Source organism: Ostrea edulis, chromosome 10 (assembly GCF_947568905.1).
Source record: "Ostrea edulis chromosome 10, xbOstEdul1.1, whole genome shotgun sequence".
Classification (NCBI taxonomy): Eukaryota; Metazoa; Mollusca; class Bivalvia; order Ostreida; family Ostreidae; genus Ostrea; species Ostrea edulis.
In genome coordinates, this window is record NC_079173.1 from 40,731,596 (window position 1) to 40,754,534 (window position 22,939).

The window sequence follows — 22,939 nt, forward strand, 5'->3', positions numbered from 1 at the left end:
TCAATGCCCATCCTTGCGATGTCGACAAGCCCAAAACTTGATACGAGCAATAACACGGAGTAGCTTGTTCCATGATGAAAATCTAGAGAAGAAGTCTGAAAATGGAACCCCAGGTTTCGCAATATCCTTGATTTCCACAGATTGCAACGCGCAAGTTACTTCTGGACGAATTTCTACATCCTGTTCTGGATTAACAAGACCGTAACCTATATCTGATACAACGTCCACGGTATCCTCTGGGCAGTTGAGCCATAACGAGCCAGACAGGTTTGATGCATGTAGACCGCGGGTCGCTACATCAGCAGGATTACGCTCTGATGCAATATAATGCCACTGGGATGGTTGGCTAAAGAGTCGGATTCTGCTCACTCTGTTCCCTACGTAGATATAGAATCTCCTACACTCATTGGAGATATATCCAAGTACCACTTGGCTGTCCGTGAAGAAACTAAAGTTGTCCTTGTGAATGCTCAACTGTTCTGCTATGCTTTCTGCAATTTCTGTAGCGAGGACCGCTGCACATAATTCCAATCGAGGGATTGAATGGCCATGATTGGGTGCCACCTTAGCCTTGCCCATTAGGAAGCTGATAGTTGATCTATTGACATCATAAAGTTTGAGGTATGCTGAGGCAGCTATTGCGTTCTTTGAAGCATCTGCAAAGACCAAGACTTCTCTGCGGATGGCGTCTTCAAACGAAATGTCACTGTACATTCTAGGGATATGAAGCTCCTCGAGACAGGCTAATGAATGTATCCACGAGACCCATTTGTCGTGTAAGGCCTCTGGTAATGGGTCATCCCAGTCAGTTTTCTTGGTGACGGACATCATCTCGCGAAGAAGAATTTTCCCCTCGATAACGACAGGTTGTACAAATCCAATAGGATCAAAGACACTGTTGATGGTTGACAACAGGCCACGTCTGGTGTATGGTTTTTCCACCTGATTCACGCTAAATATGAAAGAGTCACTTTCAATATTCCATAAAAGTCCTAGACTTCTCTGAGTAGGAAGTGCAGCAGTTCCTAAGTCTAAGTCCTTCAGATTCTTGGCTAAATCAGCTTGATCCAAAGCGTTGAGTACATGCCTACTGTTCGAGGCAAACTTGTGGAGTCTTACTCTCCCTCTATCCTGCAGCGTTTGCTGAGCTCGAAGCACGAGGTCAACTGTTTGGTCCACGGTTTTACACGACACTAATCCATCGTCTACATAGAAATTTTCATTGATAAGGTCTTGTACATCCTTATCCGCACCCTCGACAATTTTTCGGAATCCATAATTAGCGATGGAAGGTGAGGTAGAATTACCAAACACATGTCTAGTCATTTGATATTCAATAAGCGGCTGGTCAATGTCGTTATTCTGGTGCCACAAAAATCGCAAGTAGCAACGTTGCTTTTCGGGCACCTTGAAGTTATAAAACATGTGCTCCACGTCCATGGTTGCGGTAACTTTCTCTTTCCGGAAGCGAAGTAATATACCAAGCAAGTTGTTCAGTATGTCTGGGCCTTGTAATAGCGCAGAGTTTAACGACGAATCCTTATACTTAGCCGAAGAGTCGAACACCACGCGTACACTTTCTGGTTTCTTAGGGTGATGTACGGCGAACATAGGTAAGTACCATCGTTCAGACACAGCAGGTAGTTCCGGGGCTAACTCTGCATGGTGATTCACTAGAAGTTTGTCCATGAAATCAACAACCTGTTTACACTTGATCGGATTAGATCATAAGTTTCTATCAAACGACATGGCCCTACGTAAAGCCATCGAGTGGTTATTCGGTAGAGTTTGTCTGCATACCTGAAATGGTAACGGTGCTTCCCAGAACCCATCAGTAGATCTCTTGTAGCCTGATTCCATGATATCCATGAACTTCTTATCCTGAATAGAGAGACCTAGTTTTTCATCTCCTGGCGAGCGTTGAAAGATATCCGGATATCCTTCCTTCACAGAAAACTCACTGTCACAGGGTATTAAATGTGAGGCGCGTCCATTGGTAAGTACGGAAGTTTTCATCACACTGACAATTTCTGGTTGATGGACTTTCCCAAGGCAGACGTTTCCTACCACAACCCAGCCGAGAGGTAATTTCTGTCCAAAAGGTAAGCCATCCTGACCAACTCTCTGATCTAACACATGATGCGCTGTTGTAAGATCCCGACCAATCAATATCTCGATGTTGGCTCCAGTGTCAATCTCCGGAATATAGTCCTGTATATCCGCCAAATGAGAATAATGACGAGCAACAGATTTTGAGGGGATTTCATCACGGTTATTTGGTATTTCATTACACTCAATCAAACAAGGTAATTTGTGAGTGTAAGATCCATCAAGTGATTGTGCGATGTATCCAGATGCCTTTCTTCCTGATGTAACTGATCTCCCTGCACATGTCGAAAGTACATATTCAGTTTCTGGACCAGACTCTCCAAATGCGTCAAAAAAGGATGATGACGCCAAAGACTGGTTGCTTTGGTCATCGAGTACGCAATACACATGGCGTGCACGGTACGGTTGTCCTTCCGGATATACTTTGATCAGTGAGATTTTTGCGCAGGATTTACTAGTGTTCTGTTGCACATTACACACTTCGGTGCACGATGTTGAAACTGTCAACTGCTCCCCCTCATGAAATTTCCCAGGAGCAACATCGGAATGCAGAATTGTCACATGATTGAGAGAACCGCACACATCACACTTCACGTTTTCACGACAGTTCTTTTTGGTGTGCCGTTTTTGCCCGCAACATCTTAGGCAATATCCATGTTTAAACAGATAGTCTACCTTCTCCTTGTACGGCCTTTTACGAAACTTATGACATTCCCTCAGTGAATGAGCAGCATTACCACCATGAATAGGACACCGCATTGAGCTGTCAGTTTTCTCAGAGTTCAGTTCATTTCTGCCTGATGTAAGTGGCGTATTTCTATCCAACGTAACTGGCTCATCTTTGTCCGACATAACATCCACTTTCTTTACAGTAAGAACTTGATCTTTCTTGCGTGTTGGTAACCACTCGGTCCGAGTCTGAGGTGAGTTTTCAATCACGAGGCTTGGGTCATTTTTTTACACGCGCAATGTCTCTCAAAAATCTGGTAAAAAATGAAAACGGAGCTTGTGATACACTGTTCTTCACCTTGTAACGATCACACTCAGATGCCCACTTCTCTCGCAGTCGTTTTGGTAGTTTTCGAACGAATTCGTTAATGCCTCCAGAAGTATCAAAATACGTAAATGTTAACTGGAAGTCTTCATCACATTTGATAGATTCAACCTCTGCAGCTAGATCGGATAAGTCATAGTAGCGCTTTCTGTCACTCTCGTTTAGCACAGGAAAGTTGGTAATCCGATTCTTGAGAGAACTTTCTATAGTCTCTGCACTACCGTACTCACGGTCTAAACGGTTCCATATGTCTTTAACTGCCTTTCCCGGATCTCGCGGGTTTGATGCCCGTATATTTTCTGCTTGGGTCTTTGAATCCGGACCCAAATGGTTGAGTAACAAGTCCAAACATTCCAAATCAGATGCCTTAATTTCATCCATGACACTGAGGAAACTGCATTTCCAAGTCAAATACCTCTCAGGTTGGTCACTGAAATGTGAAAGTCGTTTAGGTAACAGTTGATTTTTCGTGACCAGTAAGGCTAGATGAGAGGCATCATATTCACTGTTCTGCTTGTGCGCGTATTGGGCTGGATTGAATGGTGCTGCTTGTGGACGCAAGATATGGACTGGGTTTGGAGATACAGGTGGTATATTAGGCTCAACAGTTTGTTGTTCAACTTCAAGCGGGGACGTCATGTCATTTCTGTTTTCTTGCACATAACGCGTAGTCAGAAAATGTTCATCGTCTGCACCATGTTTACTTTCAATTTCAATTTTGCTCGTTCTGTCACTATCATCAAAATCGAGTACCATTTTCACAGCATCTAACCCATGTTCAGCTGCCTCTAATTCCTTTTTAACAGTCAATAAGGTGCGACTCGCCTTGAGTGCAGCCTCCTGTTTTATCAACTCCGCCTCTTCTTCTGCGTATTTCATTCGAGTACGAGCTGCTTCCACTTTCACAGTATGTTCAATTAAAGCTGCGGTTAACTTAGAACTGCCTCTTGACGTACAAGAACGAAATGTCTTCTGTGATACTGATTTACTTCTATGAGGCGTATGTTTCAGTGAAGATCCTGTATTGACATCCGGGCACAAAGATTTCACATGATCCAAGAACAAAGTTACAGATTTCCGGACTGAATCCCATACACTATGAAATGATTCCAATTCAGCAGCACTCTCCTGTGTTCTGTGTCCTTTAAGAAATTGCTCATAAGTTTCAGCGACAGCAGCGTACCTTTGAAACAGTTTTTTAACATCGTCACTGATGTTCCCTATGTCAGATAATCTAATGCTTGACTCACTGTATTGAGACACAAAGCAGTCTATCTCGCGTTGTATAGATGCTAAGTGTGCTTTCTGATGAGACACTGTTTTCTGGAACTGTTCGCCTCCAGGTGAAGTCATAGTTCTATTCGCACGTAGCTTCATATGGGTGTAGATCAGCCTGGTGGTAAAGGATTTTTTACTGTGCCGTTCTTAAAAGAATAAACTAGAACGAGTCGACTGGAACTCCATATATATTCTTTATTCGGGACTTTCCTCATAAGACGAGGGTAAAAAACTATAAAACAAATAAGAAACAATCATAAAACACTGATCAACTTCATCAAAATGTTGGCGAAAACGTGAACACAATAAAAAACTATTTAACCAGTCATGGCTCTATACTTATTACAAACGCATGGTAAACGTATGACAAACGTTTCGAGTGAAAATAGGTCACATTATTGAAAATAAACCACGAAGATTCAGAAAACGATTACACATAATCATACCTATAGAAAAACATCCATAACATTGCAAAGTTATTGTTTACAAAGATATTTAAGCAAACTTACTCCTTAGGGAGGCCCAAATACCCAAAATTCACAGAGACATAAAGCATGCTACGGCGTCACGGAAGTATACACTAAAACACTAGTACACAAACCGGAGCGGTAAAATTCCGGACCGCGACATCAGAGCTCTTATCCTTAGACAAATTTGACTCCACTTTTTTGGCACGATGTTTTTGACTATAATAGCTTCATTGTTATTTTGGATTTCAAACATTTCGGTTGAACATAAGTGAAGATACATTATTTGTCGAAATGTGCATCTGGTGCATCAAAATTGGTACCGTATAAGTTTTACATAATGAATATTTAATAGAGTATATATGTGTACCTATAGATGTGTTTAGAAAAAATAAGAACGTTCAAGTATTAACTGTACAGAACACCACGGAGGAATTCTAACTACTGGAATTTATTGAGGGAATCCAAAATTCCGGATTATCCAGTCATCATTTGTGAGTTAAAGTTCTCTGGTTTTTTTCCAATGCACAAAGTGCACTTCAAAATGTATGTGCTCCTGCGCATGCCCCCCATACCATGCAGTACATTAAGCAGGGTGTGATTTGGGGCACATTCAATTTGTGGAGCTGGAGAGACACTTGCTTTTAACAAAAACAAATTATGATATAATTTTGTTTATATCTTTGTCTGGTCAACCAATAATACGGTACAGCTTGAATTACTTGGATGAAGGAGCGCACTTAAAGTCAGAATCTCAGAAATATTTCATCAATTTCGTCTTTGGGCGTCTGTGAGTACTAAATCAGAAGGTTGTAAATAGAATTATGCGAGGAAAACTTGCATTGTTGACGAACTTAAATATAAGGACATCGTCAACTGAATCGGTGAAAACATTACTATTAGATATTTCTGCCAGCTACAGATATAGAAAAATGAAAGCCAAATCACTGTTATTAGATATCAGTAAATGCAGTAAGTATGTTAATTGTGAAATGTATGTTTTATAATGAATACGTCTGATATATATTAAGAATTTTCAGCATGTTGTGATCTTGTGGCAGTAACTTTCAAGTCAGTTGAAATAGAAATGACACGAAATTTAACCAATGTGCCTATGCATTTCTGTTTCCATTTATATTGCTTGATTGCATCTTGTCTAACGTCCCTCTCGAAAAGTGTTTTTTCATATGGAGACGTCACCAATACCAGTGAAGGGCTTTACATTTAGGCATTTGCTCGTTGCTTACGGATATTGAGCAGTGAGGGTTCTCTAGCGTTTCATACCGACTGTGACACAACATATCCGTTTTAAGGTCATATCCGAGATATTGTGACATTCACACCTAATGCCGAGTATTTGGCGATGGAATTGTCATTTGCCGGTTTTAACGACTTAGATCTGTCGCGGTCGGGATTCGAATCACAACCTTCCGTATGTGGGGTGAACGCTCTCCCTCTAGACCAACTCGGTGATTTGCTTCCAAATACTGGTTAACCATAAGAGTTGAAGTGTTAAAACTTCAGGTTATATATTTAGCATTGCTCACACACAAACATATATGTACGTACTATTTACCTTTCCGTGGTTTGAATATGTACACACTGAGAAGACGTTGTTTTAGTGGACTTTATGTCATTCACAAATGTTACAGTCTGTAGGGCTGAACTTGTAGATAAGTTACAATCATCATAAGAATTACAATACCTTTTCCGGCTACTTAAAGGTTAGAGCTTTCGAGTTGTCATCAGAAGGTCGTGTATTCGAGTTATTCACATGGTTTGCTGACGTCAAATCTTGGACGTAAAAATTGGTAGTAACTGTTCGATGTACCTAATTCCACATTTATAAATGAAAGTAACAAGTCCTTCATGTGAGGCCTTTAAAGCAAAGGTTGAATGTAACAGCACGAGTTGGCAGGATAAATAACTCGCAATGTGCACTGTTACAGCCCTGGACTTCATAGACAGTCGCTTCTTCAACAAAAATGGTAAAGGAAACATTCGTATCTAGTGATCAGTCATATAAATATTACTTTGTTGAACATACCCCGGTGAACTGGAAATAAAACACACCACGGAGTCCCCCGTACCTGCTTCGAACTTAGATATTTTATTGAATGTAGATATTAACGGCAAACCAAGCAACTCGACTTTATGACACACGGGATGATTTCGGCTTCTCCGTCGTTAACGTTCCATGTGTACATTTCTGTAACAATATTCCATCAGCAATGCCATGGGAGGTGAATATAACGAACGATGATCAGTTTCATAACTCGTATAAACAATGTAACATGGCGTCTATATATCCCAACTAGTTCGATACAATTGTCATATCTACGAGTGTGAGATACATATATCCTATGGAAGAAAGGTATGAGCGATATTTCTATCTTTCATATCAAGTGATCTAGTCACGCAGATAAATATTTAATTCGTCTGCTTGTTATAAAAACTACTAACATGACAGCATGATGTCTAACATGCTTGATAATTTGACCTTTAAACACTTATGACTTCATAGAGGCTAATGAAATTAAAAACAGAATGATGACAAAATTCAGTCACCTTAAGTTACTATCGGGATTTCTTCTAGGCCAGAAAATTGAATTCTCCCTCCCTGCAATGAATTGAACTTAATACTTATTTGTCTAATTCCATGGCATCTCGAAAACTTTATTACTATCTTCCAACGGCATACTGTATCTCGGATGTAACAGATGTCTTTAAAGTAGGCCTTTATGACACTTGGGCCTATGTAAGTTGGGAAGCAAAAGTAAAATCAGTTTATACGTGCACTAAGAAAACACTTGGAGTATTTTCACACAATTGTCGTTAAATACAAGTAAATGCACATTTAATAACAGTATCAATGCGCTTTTGAATTTGACCAGAACTACAAGGCTGATAATTCATTTCAAAATTAAGAATTATCTCCCTCACGCACAGCTCTTATCCTAAGACGAATTTGACTCCACTTTTTTGACACGCTGTTTTTGGCTATAATAGCTCTAAAACTTCATTGTTATTTCGGATTTCAAACATTTCGGTTGAGCATCACTGAAGAGACATTATTTGTCGAAATGCCCATCCGGTGCATCAAAATTGGTAGCGTATAAGTTTTACATTATGAATACAAAGCACAAAGTAACATTTTGATCAAGTAAACGGGGTTATCCGCAGTCAAAATCAATGTGCCTAGAAGCTATGCATCAGGGAGATATAACCTTAATTTTGAAACGAATTTCTAAATTTTATCCCAGCAATTAAATATACAACTGTAAATCTTTATTTTCAAGCGAGTGACAAAGTATTTAAATACTGGGCTGTAGAGACTCTCGGGGACTACTAGTCCACCAGCAGAGGCCTCGACCCAGGGGTCGTAATGTAAAACTTAAACGGTACCAATATGTAAACTTCCATTTAGGAGTTTGGTCAATTTCAGTTAGTTTGCCTATTCTAGAGTTTAGGTCGCCCATCACGACAATAAAAACACTTTCACAATTCAGATAAATATGGGATAAAATATCCGTAAAGAAACCTTAAACATATCTTCCTCTGCTAAAATATTCGGGGAGTAAATAGCATACACACACAGTGAATTGAAAATGAGAACTACAGTATTTTTCAATTTTATTCCAAGGATACCGTCAAATACTTTATCAATTACTGTGATTTCAAAATATTTGATAAACCATCCTCTTATTACATGTAACACTACAACATCATCTGAACCTGAATGTTTCAGTCCGTTGACCTAGATATCGCTTCTGTTAATACCAAACCATTTGTAAGCTGGACTATCAATTACATTCCCTATTTGTAAATGTGTTTCACTGATTGGTATCATATCACAACTGAGTACATTAATAACTTGATTTCTGAGTTCCCGATTTTCGTTGGTTCAACTACAGATGTTTAAATGACCTAATTTTATAGTGTCAATAGGCCGGGAAAGTGGCGTGAAGTGAATCGTCTTATTGTAGATGATGCGTTTTTCTTTGCACAATACCTCATTTGGAGGTAAAACAAGATATGTTGCGATTTGGGATCTGGTTTAAAATGGTTTTCGTACTAAGCTCTATCAATCTTTATGCATATGATTTTGAAGATCTCAGGAAAAGGGATTTGCACGCTGGGATATCAAGTAAATCGAGTTTCTTTCCTAGTACATCATTTTTTCCCCCTCAACTAATGAACGACTAGCTTAAAGCAGACCTAGTTTCCCTGAATTCCCGTAACTACATAGGTTTCTTAAAATATCCTTACTGTAGCTATATCAAGAGTACCATAGTCCTGGATTTGTATAATGATATCGGCCATAATCGTGTGTTCTGCATCGCTAAGTGTGTTGGAATGGCTTTCCTTGTTCGTGCTATCAGCTGATTCTGACTCCCTGTCAGGGCGTTCTAGATCCTCAATTTTTTGTATTCTTTCTATAAGCGTGTAAATATACCGTGACAACGAGTTAATTTGTCACTGGTGCCTTCCAAATTCAAGGCCAAATTCTGATTCCATTGCATTAAAATTTTCGTGAATACTGCCATAAAATCGTTACGGAATTCATCCAATTTGCTACAATTTATCAAAGGGCGAACACATTATATTCTGACCATTTTGAAGGCTGCTCATCGCGTTTGCTATTAAAATCAGTTTGATATATTGCGTTCGTCTCAAAATATCTATCACTCACACCCGCCATTTTCAACATGACGACGGCCTACGTCTATCTCCCTCCGATATTCATACATGCACCTCCAAACACACTTGCAAATATCATGTTTTGTCAAATAACACCGATTATACTCACTTTAGAATGTTTTCCCTGGCAGACACTCAAGGGTTAAAAGCCCTGTGTGTCCATCTTTACGCATGCGCAAATACATGTATATGAATATATATAAGAAATTAATGAAAATCTGAACGTCCGTATCAACATTGATTGCGATACATTAAACTTTAAAGTGAGCGAGTTATAATAGTTATCATTCAATAAGAAATTCTGCTGATGGAAAGAAGAATCCATATTTGTCTATGTTTTGGATTGTTATTAAAGTTTGGAGGCGCAGGTGAGTGAATTTCACTTTATTTTACCATAGAATATATCTAGAATTAGATTTAAAATGAATACAATAAGTATGATGTATTCCTAAGATACAGAAATGGGAACACATTCTAAACGCCTGCTTCACCATTGATTGGAATACATTAGAATTTAAAGTGAATGAGTTTAAGGAGTTATCATTGAATTAGAAATTCTGCTGATGGAAAGAAGAATCCATATTTGTCTATATTTTGGATTATTATTAACGTTTGGAGATGCAGGTGAGTGAATTTCTTTGAAAAAAATAAATCAAAAATGAATACATTGCGAAACAATTCTTGACAAAAAATACTCACTGCATGGATGCTTCTAGCTGGCATTTTGGGTTCGTAACAGCGTATATATTTTTCTTAACAATGTTGATTATTTTTGTCTAGGTGTTTGATATGTATATATGTAATATACAGTATGTATATTGATGAAGACGCAGGTTGCGTCCAAATTTGAGGTTTGTAAAATCAACAGTGTCGTGATCTTTTTAGTGCTTTTATAAATTTCATTTCTGGTCATGTATCTTTTTAAACTCGACACTTCAAGAAAGTAGAATGTTGTTGGGTTTTCATTCTTTTATATATAGAGAGCTTTTCTGTTATCAAATGCATTAATCTTACAATTAATGGATTTTAGGGAAAAAGTTCTGTACTATTAAGAAAGTATTCTGAATCCTACACGAAAACGTGCATGACTTATAGTGCAGGAAGCTGTGACACGTTGGGTTCACTTTTAATTTTTTTGTACAATTTCAGATGACATTTTTCTTCGTAACGCAAAGACAAGACTGGACTTCGTGGAACTTTCCCAGCCTCTCTGGTCAGGATTGGGAAAGAACTTAGCATGGTGTAGTTCCCTTTGTGCAGGAGAGCCAAATTGCGTGTCCTTGCTTTATGATAAGACAAAGAAGTATTGTAAGATTTTCAATGTGTTGCACCGATTGGACGATTCTACAGACAACTTAGGATATTACATGATAGAGAGAGCAAGAAATCGAAGACGTGAGTATGTGTTATTATATGAACATGTGTTATTGTGTGCGTGTATGATATCGCGTCAATCTGAACTCTGATTATCATAACAAACAATCATACAATGGAAATCTTTGTTTAATTTCAATCCATAACTATCTGGGTTAGAATTGGTACCAGGTATCCCTTGCTTGTAAAAGGTTGCTAAATGGGGGGGGGGGGGTCATTCAGATGAGATTGTAAAACCCAGACCCATTGTCACAGCGGATTTGACACGTTAAAGACCCCTCCCATTCAAAGGCCGGAAGCGCCGAATAGAATACAGTCCTGAATTCCACAGCCCTTCACCGATAATGATGACGTCTTCATCTGAATGAAAAGTTTCAAAAAATGACGTTAAACAATAAAAAGACAACTATTCATCGTTTTAATTTCAAATTAATCATAATATGCACATTTAAAAAAAAATTCAAACAAAAGATGATAACTGAAAACTAACTTTATTTGCCACTGGTTCTAATCAAATAATCCTCTGATATATTACAATGCTATACATTCACTGGTCAACTAAAGTTCTTGCGTCTAATTTATTCCATGAATGACATGAACCCATAAGCTATATAGGTATAAAAACCAGATTATCAGCTTGCTTGAATGTTTCAAATTTAAGCGAATTTGATCAATTTCTTATCACATCTCTATCAAATACAGGCACACCTCGTTATCTTTAACTTGATGAGAGGGAGAAAACTTTGAAATATCCGAACATTCCATATACTTAAAGAATAAGCTGTAGGGACATTCTTATAGTTTCGCAATCTTCATGGTATTCGAGATATCGAGATTCCAGAGCTCAGCTGTTGTATATAACGCATACAGGCGTACTGTTACTCAGAACGTTCAGAACTCTATCAAATAAACATATTGATGTTTCTGTCCCGCCATGATTATGACCGAGCTAAATAGTGATTGTCATGTCCGTCTTTCACCCATCTGTCCTCCCGTCACCCTTTGCGTTTAACTCAGTGTCAGGGAAACTATTCAATATATTGTTTACAAAGCTTGACAGCGTCAGAATTAGCAATACAATATCATAACGTTATTTTCTCAAACTCAACAGCACGTAAATGGTGTAAGTTATGAAACGAGAAAATTGTCACCTTTCTACCTGCAAAATATGGTCTTTTTTGAAGCGCAAAATTCACAAAACGAGGGGATGGGCATTGATCTGCACATTTTTTCTATTTTCAAAATAGTTGTGTTTGTGACACCATTTCAGAAATTCAAATGCCATATATATAGAATATATGTACATGTAAACATGCTATCTGTAAATAATAGTATGTATGTAGCTTTTTACCAAAACAAAATAATTTCTTTACGCGATTTTTTTATTTTCCCACTTCTTGATGTGCATATAATATCTAAAGTAGTATCATACTCGCTTAATTTCTGTTTTGAATTTAAATTTCAGAATGAAAATATGCTTATTTTATGGGTTTAAATCAGTCTACAACTTTGGAAAATTTCATAGAAAGACAACAAATTTGAATCATGAAAATCAAAGTTCAAACACAAGAGGATGACAAGTGACATTAATATAAACGATAAATCATCAACATGTTTGTCATTATATTCGTGAAGTTCAACTATTTATTAGTCATGTCGATGATAACAAAGCATTTAAGCTGAATTTTAAATTTTAGTGCATAGATATGAAATCCAATATCATCAGGCTTATTGCTGAGTATGCACATACCACTGGCTTGTCCATTTTTGTAATTAGTCGTATGTACAGATAATAAAAATGAGCAAATATTGAATAAGTATTAACTGGATCCTTTTTTGATCGGTTGTCTTTATACGAGTTCACATTGACCCTGTTTCACATTCAACAATTTGTTCCAAAATATTGCATGGACAGTATAGATTTTTTAAGCAAAGCATCCAAACGTTGATGGCAACGCATCTATTTATATAGGATTAGATACATACAGCAACAATTGCCATTGCTTAAATCTTAAATCTAACACTCCAGACAATAGATAACAAATTGACAATGCAGTTCGATTTTGAGGTTGATAAAATACCAATACAAACTGTTATTGACATCAAAGAAAACACGTGTTTGATATTTCCTTCGAAATTCACAAGGACACTTCCCCTAAATTCACAAAGACACTTAAACTAAACCACAATGCCAATGTCAAGTATGGAAAGTTCATGCTAGATACCACAGAACAAAATGCGGTCAGGGATATTGAACTGACAGTAAAATAAATTGTAGGACGGGAAGAACAATGTCGCTACTGTATAGGTACACAATACATGTCAACAGAAAGTTGTTGCTTCAAACTAAACTCAGTATGTAGTATAGAGGGATTGTAAAGTGCATGGGGCCCAAATAGGTAGATAAAATTAATGGGATACAATTAATTAATATATTTAGTACAATTATGCATGAATGCATTGATACAATTAATGCGGAGTCTTGTCTTTTTATCTAGAAACATTTTGTGGTGGAGGAATTTATCAATGACAACAAAGAGACCCAAAACAAAATGAAATTCAACCCCACAAGACAATGACAAAAGAAATAAATAAGTAAAATAAAATGAAAACCAAAATATAAAAAAAATATCAATTATTTTTGGAGTACACAATTTATACGTTACATCGTTGATAACTAGACCTACTGTCATGGGTGTATTTCGAAAATAGATAAAACTAATTAAATCTATAATGGATAACGCTATAATTTATTTTAATATGTTAATCTTCTTCTGTTTATTATTATTTTTATCATTATTATTATTATCATTATTATTATTATCATTATTATTATCATCATTATTATTATCATCATTATTATTATCATCATTATTATTATCATTATTATTATTATCATTATTATTATTATTATTATTGCGTTGTGATCTACATGTCGCTAGGAAGTGGGATCACGGTGTTATGTACTACACTTCATGTTGTGAGTTCATTGAAAAAGGTAAAACATTATAATTCAATCCATAGTTAGGACATACAATATCTTATCATTTACAATTGAAAGTTCAGATTTTTGTTTGTTTGTGTTTTGTAAAACTACCAGTTGGTAAAGACTGGAAGCACAGGTTATGTATTGCTACAAGGTGACGTTCAGTTGGTGCGAGTATGTATTGAAGACCAGAACAGACTGCAAGCCTAGTAGTGTTTAGCTTCTAAATGGCTGTTTCCTTGCAGTTTATATGGGTGTTTTTTGAAAAAGTAAAAGGACCGGTTTTTTTTATGGCAAAGTCTTTGCGCCGACCAACAATGTTCACTTTTTATCCCTCACACCTTCCTTCGAAAAATCAAACAAATGCAAGGTGAAGATAACGAACAGTGACCAATCGCACAACTCCTATAAGCAATAGAAAATATATAGTTGGGCAAACACGGAACCCTGGACACACCAGAGGTGGGATCAGGTGCCTAGGAGGAGTAAGCAACCCCTGTTGACCGGTCACACCCGCCCTGAGCCCTATATCCTGATCAGGTAAACGGAGTTATCAATTGAATTCCTTTCTGCTGACATCTAGAACACTATTTAACAGTTGGCAACACCATAACACAATGTTACTCAATAAATGACTTTTTTGTCTATGAATCTAACCTGAAGATGAAATCGCTATTTTTTTTTCGAACCCTGCTCGAGGTCGCCTATGATGTCACACATAATGTCGCGTAAAATATCGAAGTAAATCTGCCTATCGCAATATTTGAATTTCATTGCTTTATCGAGTTTGAGCTGGAAAACTAAGCAAAACGTGTTAATTGATATTCTTATCGAAAACTTTCCATTAGAATTAGACATGAGAGATAACAAACTATAAGAATGTTATTTTGTGTAGAGGAAGATAATTCTCTTTTTTTTTCTTGCGACATTTCATCAGCGTTGATAATAATTGTAGATCAGACCATCCTTTTATATATACAAATTATGTAAAATTTGAGATGCAACTCATAAACAGCAAGTCTTATTTCTAATTTTTGTAGTTTTCCTGACCTGATGTACAAGGAATAAACTATTCACGACTCCGTTCATTCAGTTTATTGTTAATGAATTAGATCAATTATGTAACCTATTAACTTAGATAGTTTTTTTCTTTATCATTTTAAAATCATTTGATAACATTTACTTTTAAAGTGAAGACTTAACAACGATGCTGATTGGATGCAAATTTCGTTTGATTTCTTAGTAAAACAAATTTCGTTCGGAGTTCATTTGCACTAATCACGCGAGACTACTTTTCTCCGGAATGCGTCTTTCCCGTTCTAATTTTAGCGCTTTTTTATAGAACGGGAATTTCCACACAAGTATCTAAAACGAAATAAATTCATTTGATTTTTGTTTTTCAATACAATCAGAAATGAAAACAACCAAAGATATGAATAAAATACAAATGAATTTAGGGAAACAACATACATAGGCTTAGTGATGACGTAACAGAATAGTAAACTTGATGACGTAGACCACTGACTAGTAGAAATAGACATCTTACAAAAATTTCCGGTACGTATCGTCTGGTTAACGAGTTCGCTAACATGACGAAGGAAACAGCGACTTTTGATCTGGGGTATATTAATGAAATTGAACTGCGTTTTAAAGGGCTCAGACAACGAGTGTGTTTTAGATAAAAAAGGTATTGAACTGTTTTAATTATTGAAACGGATCCGAGCTGCATTTTACCGTTCCTACAACATAACCGGTGTTTAATGTTTCCTCCAACACAATGCAGTATACATCCAGTCACTGCTTGTTTTCTTCCTTTATATATAATTCAGTTTTTAACCATTGTATCTTTAATTTGGCGTACAATCCATTTAATTCTGCACAATAACTGTACCTGAACGCAAAATCATGCCGTTCTGTTGTTGTTTTCATGGTTACATGTATGTATATTCCTACGCACCCTGTCAAAAACGTTAATTCAAGCTTTTTGATGAGAGAAAGTATTTCTTTTTCTTTTTCAAAAAACATAATTAAATGATAAAAAGTAAAACTTATAATTCTTTGCTTTATGCATGTATCAAATTATACGTTTCATTTCTTAAATCAAATACAAATGCATTGCAAGTATGGATAATAAATATACTTTTAAATAATGATTAAAGTATTGTTTTTATCAAATATGCGCACAATGAATATTATATATCATTGATAAAAGTATAATTAACCCTTCCGAATACTGCTTAGTAGAACGTCAGTCGACCTTCTCCCATCCATTTTTCTTCATTCATAACACTTATATCGTCGGCCGCTTAATACCCTAGGAATATGCGGACAAATTAAAAAATAATCCAAACAGCCAGGAAGTCAGTTTTTATATTCATATTTTGTGATATATGGTTTAAATGTGGATTTTAAAGATCAATCTCGAGGAATGAAATATATTAAAACAATATACATTAACTTTATTACATATAAGAACATTGGTGAGTAGGAACTAACTGGTATTTACTTATAAGTTGCCACTATAACTGCATAATTATATGTAATCATACGTGTAAACTGTATTGATGTGAAATATGTGTTCATGTGAAATGTGTGTTAACGCAAAATATGTGTTCCTGTGGAATTTGTTTTTATCCGAAATATGTATTCATGCGATATTTGTGTTCATGCGATATTTGTGTTCATGCGGTATTTGTGTTCATGCGATATTTGTGTTCATGCGATATTTGTGTTCATGCGGTATTTGTGTTCATGTAGAATGTGATCTTCGTGTTAATGTGATGGGTTGTTTGTTTAACATCACGTCGATAATGTTTCACTCATATTGATACGTCACCAGCTGTAGGTAAGGTATCACAATCCAGACCTATACTTAGCGCTCAGAGCTGTGACAGTGAAGGCTTTTGTAAACGCCTGCTGCAACACAGGACCCCCGAAAGACCCGTGATTCTCACTCCTAGATGCCGAGCATTTAGCGAAGGAGCGACCACAACCTATGTGATAGTCTTTGATTTGACGCGGCAATGTCACGAGCGGCGCTCGAACTCACAACATCTGGGTTACGAAGCAAAGGCTCTGCCACTGACCTACCACGGTGTTTATGTGAAAAATGCCTGAATGTGAAAAGGAAATGTTAAAATCTCTAAATACAAGTTGAACAATCTATATTGACAATATAGCCTATCATTGGGTTAAATGCCCTCTGGTTTTTGTTTCATACCGATTGTTGGGCCATTCTTGAGACACTAATTTTGACTACGGATAACTCTGTTTATTTGATAAAGATATAGGGCTCACATCAGATGTGGCCGGTCAAAGGGGGATGATTGCTCCTCCTGGACACCTGATTCCGTCTCTGGTATATCCGGGTCCGTGTTTGTCCCGCTCTGTATGTTATATTTCTTGTAGAAGTTGTGAGATTGGTCACTCTTCGTTATCTTCACTTTTCATATAGTTAGTTTTTTAAAATGTTTTTGCTTTCTATTCCTCAGATTTCTGCAATCATTGATCAATAACTGATTTAAAATCATAACATAAATCTAAATTGCTGATCTTAATGACAAAAACGTTCACCAAAATTGATGTAGTAACGTCATAACGTCTTGGGAAAAAATAGTTTAATACAAATTATTCTGCATTTTTCCTAGGAACTTTGGACTACCAATTAATTACAGTTGTATTTATTTTGATTTATTCATTTATTAAGTACCGGAGTCATGCGCGGATCTTGCCAACTGTTCTGGAACAAGTATTGATGGAGAATATTGGTTATATCCGAAAGCGACGAATGGACAAAGAGTCAAAGTCTATTGCCATAACATGGGAACAAAACCAAAAGAGTACATCACCTTGATGTATATCAACACTTTTGTTCAACATGACAGTTCAAACTGGATAATACAATGGGAGCAATGTCAAAGTAACTACAGGACCCCACTGAAACAGGCCACATTTAGTAAAATTGCAATAAATATCCAGGTATGATTACTTTCGTGTTGAAGTTACCAGCACATCGCTAGCATTCACGCATGGATTTTCACCACCCTAAAATCATATTTACTTTGATTTTAATATCAGTAGTTTAAATAGTTTTAAAACGTTTAGAAATCGATGAATCCTTATTACTTTACATTGATCTTTCTTTTATGTTTGTTTGGCATTCATTGATATAGATTTAAGTATTCATTGGATGGCTAGTAGTTGTATTCGGCGCGTCCGTGCGTCAATCGGTAAACACCTGTATGAACTTGATTTCTGTAACTTTTTAGTCCCCCCCCCCTTTTTTAAAACTGAAATAGCTTTCGCAAATAACGAACCCAATCAACCACCACCTAGGAGACGACTTTTGAAATGATTACTATCTTTCCGCTATCACCCGATGAAATATTACAAAAGGGAACCAGTTTAGCCTGTTGTTTTACGAGGGTAAAAGTGAATTAAGTCTTATATCTATTGCCGTTAACCATTTAGCTGGTCGATATACAACTGTAGATCCGAGCAGTTTCAATGATTTAAAGAAATTTCTATATCCACATAAACGTACATAACACAAGTATCCATTTATCTTTTTATTAAGATTGCAATTAATAGCATGTTCAGAATCACACCTTGTTGCATGTTGAAGCCATATTTGATGCAAATCCAGAAGTTTTACTTCAGTCTGAAGTACTAAGTAATTTTAGCACTTTTGATTATGTGATATACAGGAAATGACTGTGATTGGAACAGATTACACCTTTGCTGTACTTACGGGAGATTTCGATCTTCCTTTTGGGACAACGGCGGATTGCGGTGGAGAAAGCTTTCGTTCAAATTGTCCGTTCTTTGGCAATGCCGTCATCGATACTCGAGGGACAGGGATGGTTTTAGATAAACATGTAAGATCAAATATGCTTGATGTTGATATAGTGATGAGTTTATATCAATGTATACAGTACACGTGTCAACGATTGTTGAGGAAAAGTAAATACCACTCACTTAACAATCCAGATATAGAGTAAAATAGATTGATCGCAAATAAATTTATCATTGGCAAAGCATTTATTTTGAAACACCGTAACATTATTGAAGTATTTCTTGACATCTATAAGGTACATCAATTGAAAGTATTGTAATTTGAGTTTTATTTTCATTTTCTGTGGATATCAGTGAACAAAATGAAAAAGATTTGAAATAGCCACGATTGTATTTTTTCTAATAAAAGTGGCTCGATTTACATCATACTATTGTAATGCCAGCATGATTTTTGCGTCGGTATTGTTCACATTAATGTTATATCCTCCCCCGCGAAAGATCAATCTAAAGAAAATTGTTACTCGAGGAACCATTACTGAATGTAAGATAACAAAACATTGCAGATTGGATGGATTGGTGATGGATGGTATACTGCTGTACGGAATTTTCAACAATCTGTGGATGGAACTGAAATATCATTCCAGTGTGCAGGCTGGTGTGGAACATGTAAACCTTCATCTCAAACGATAAAACTTCTCTTGTCATCTGAAATTGGTAATGCAGTTTTGATCAAGAAATTAGTTTTGTACAGGCTATACTTACTATGAAAAGGTTATGAAAACGAGAAGTGATCAATCTCAAAACTCCTATAAGGAATATAAAATAAATTAGAGTTTGGCAAATACGGAACGCTGGATATACCAGAGGTTGGACAATGTGTCTAGGAAGAGGAAGCATCTCCTGTCGACCGGTCGCATCCCCCGTGAACCTGTATATTGATCAAAGTAAAGGAGTAATCCGTAGTCAACATTAGTGTACCAAGAATTGTACAACAATGTATATGAAACGCATCAGACACCATTTGACGTAATGGCATATTGTGTTGGCAAACTATATAGTTATAACGACCATGAAATTTGCGAGAAACTGACTTCAAACAAAACTCATGAAACTCTTACGTGTCGAATGAGATGACAGACATAAAAAAATTATATGCAGGTGATAATGAAACATTGCTACATGAATATGGGGAGTTGACGATTGAGAAGCTCAAATCACACGTGGCCCGTATGTCTTTAACTTGAGTTGTCATCGTGATGCAATAAAAATGCAGGTGTTTACATAGGAGATCTCGTGTCTGGTGGATTCTACACTTTGGTGTGTGTTGTATTGCCAAATTCTGCTTCCAACCATGTTTAATATACTTTATATGCATACATCAAAACAAAGCAATAGAATAAGAAAATAGTTAGAACTTAATTTAAAAAATTGAAATTAAAATCAAGGAGGGGGATAGTTGGCGATGAAATACTTTGTACGTATATATCAATCGATATATCAAGCTATCATCAATCAATCAATCAATCAATTAAATCAATGAACAATTAATATATCTATCATATAATCAATCAGCAATCCATCAATGTGAGATGTTTACAGTATATGCTTACTCTGAAATAACTTTCACTTAGTATTTCTCTTCCCGTTCCTCTGGTTTTGAATAGTGTTGAAGAATATTCTAAAACTTGAAAAAGAGGAATTGAAAGAAGGATTAGTAATGAAATTGAGTGAAAGAGCATTAAAAAGTTTGAACACTCGTGTGAATTCCATGTCCTTTCCCTCTTTTTCATATTTTGCAAAATTACTGAGACGGTATATTTGTCATGAACACGTCAAAGTTCACAAGATGACAACATTGATCACATTGCTCATAAGATTAAATATTCGGATATGATCCTTTCTGCAATTCATTGCCTGTATTACATATATACCCATCGATATCCTTTTTGTGAATCCAATCCCTACTCGAAAAGCCGTATACAGTTCTACATGTATTCAGAACTAAGTTATTTCTAAACAATATTAAGTACTCTCATATCTATGAATAAGAATATTGCTAATCCAGACTAGTCAATCCTTCATATTTCGTTGTAGTGGCAGATGTGGAAGCGAAACCAGAAGTCTGCATCATATAATTAGAATCATTGAGGCTGGTAAAGGCGGTCCAGAGGAAAAAAAACCCACAAGTGTAGTAGAGGGATGTTATGAGATGCCAGCGTTGCAGATGATAAATCAATTTTGCAATTGGACTTTATTTTTTTTTTTAAATCTTGATGAGGTTTAAATTAGTGATTGATCTCTGTGACATTTCTGACCAATATGAAGTTGATTTCACCTTACATTAATTACTGCTGTTAACGAAATCATTTTTCTAGACTGCGAAGTAATGGAGTAAAACAATATGTGAAACGGCATGCTTTAAACCAACGCTTATTGTAATAATTAGCCGAGTTTGACATTGTTCGTAATCAAATATACCAATACTTGATAGTTTGTTTCACGAATATTGTGCATGCACATGAGACTCTACATCATGCACATGCATTTTTAGCTCACCTGAACCGAAGGTTCTCAAGAACCACTAAGCCAGAAAAGCTGTGATTTACATGAAAGCTTCCTGACATAATGCAGATTCAAGTTTGCTCAAATCATGGGCTCCGGGGGTTGGATGCCCGGGGCCACAATAGGGGATCAAAGTTTTACATAAAAATATATAGTTAAAATCTTTTTCTCAAGAACCACTGAGCCAGAAAAGCTGATTTTTACATGAAAACTTTCTGAAATAGTGCAGATTCAAGTTTGTTCAAATCATGGCCCCCCGGGGGTAGGATGGGGCCACAAGGGGGCATCAAAGGTTTACATACAAATATATAGTTAAAATCTTTTTCTCAATAACCACTGAGTCAGAAAAGCTGATATTTACAAGAAAACTTTCTGACATAGTGCAGATTCAAGTTTGTTCAAATCATGGCCCCCGGGAGGTAGGATGGGGCCACAAGTGGGGGGGGGGGGGCAAAGTTTTACATACAAATATAGGAAAAAGCTTTAAAAATCTTCTTCTCAAGAACCATTGGGCCAAAGAAGTTGACATTTACATGAAAGCTTTCTGACATAGCGTAGATTCAAGTTTGCAAAGGGTAGTTTGGGCCATAATAGGGACTAAGGTTTTACATGCAAATATATATGGAAAATCTTCAGATATGGGCCAAGGTGACTCAGGTGAGCGATGTGGCCCATGGGCCTCTTGTTTTGTTGCTGTATGCATCGTGAAGGACTTAAAAACGAAGTAATGATCTTTTTTCTGTTTAAATGATTATTCATCATTTCAATAAAGAAATATGCATTATATAATATTTTATGATACATTGATATCAAACCTACAGGGAATGCATGTGAAATGGAAGTTTATAATATTGCGTTGCGAAATGCTGTTTTGGACTTTACTACCAGTTAAGCCTACTATATAGCGTTCATAACAGCGCGTTGGGGACACGTCTTTGAGTCATAGAAAGTAAATATTGTTCCAAAGAGAATGTTGTCTGTGTCATTCTTTTAACAAGGCCCTTTCAAGTTCTTGTGGAATTTGCGGCTGAGGCTAGCGGTTGCGCAACGTAAAGTCTACCTAGATAGGCCCACATATCTTCAATCGAGTATAAATCCTGGGACATAACCGACCGAAGGACGTTGATGCCTGTCGTTGAAGAATACTTTACGTAAATTTTGCCGTGCATTTGCCGACTTCTGAAAAAAATATTGCCATGTCTATACTACTGCAGTAATGTTATTACATTGTTTATGCTACTGTATTACTGGTTCACAGTTGTACACATAGACACGGTGCTATTCAAAATGACAAACTTTGAGCACCATTTTATGGTTTTCGCAGTTTTAACCATGACTCTACTTTTGCCAATACTGCCACGTTCAAATACGCGATTGTCTATATAACGTTTATGTACACTACAATAAACTCGACCTCGGCCGTCAATATTACTGAAATTAAATTTGGACTGCTCGAACAAGACCGATATCCAGCTGATACTGTTAATATTCACTCTCTGGATCACTGCACTCTGAAACGTCAGTGCTGCTGTTTAAGTTGTAAAAACGTCTTCTGTGGCGGATCTCATGTCTTTTTAATGTTCCAGATACTGTTAAGATAAATGAACCGACGAG

At 36.6% G+C, this 22,939-nt stretch overlaps 2 protein-coding genes across 3 annotated transcripts; one reads left to right on the forward strand and one right to left on the reverse strand.

Moving 5' to 3' along the window:
* LOC130050714 (uncharacterized) lies at positions 1-1,689 on the reverse strand. The gene has a single exon (XM_056150955.1). It carries the CDS (start codon positions 1,687-1,689, stop codon positions 1-3), a length of 1,689 nt encoding a protein of 562 aa, XP_056006930.1.
* Positions 1,690-9,756: 8,067 nt separating this feature from the next.
* On the forward strand, positions 9,757-22,107 carry LOC125665426 (A disintegrin and metalloproteinase with thrombospondin motifs 9-like). 2 transcript variants are annotated; one of them, XM_056151369.1, is made up of 6 exons: positions 9,757-9,977; positions 10,759-11,004; positions 17,676-17,947; positions 18,676-18,846; positions 19,327-19,477; positions 20,858-22,107. In XM_056151369.1, the coding sequence occupies exons 1-6, from the start codon at positions 9,917-9,919 to the stop codon at positions 20,896-20,898; spliced, it is 942 nt and encodes a 313-aa protein (XP_056007344.1). In that variant the 5' UTR covers positions 9,757-9,916; the 3' UTR covers positions 20,899-22,107. The 2 variants fall into 2 exon arrangements, with proteins under 2 accessions (XP_056007344.1, XP_056007343.1); XM_056151368.1 differs by lacking the exon at positions 9,757-9,977 and adding an exon at positions 10,080-10,233.
* The last annotated feature ends 832 nt before the right edge of the window (positions 22,108-22,939 follow it).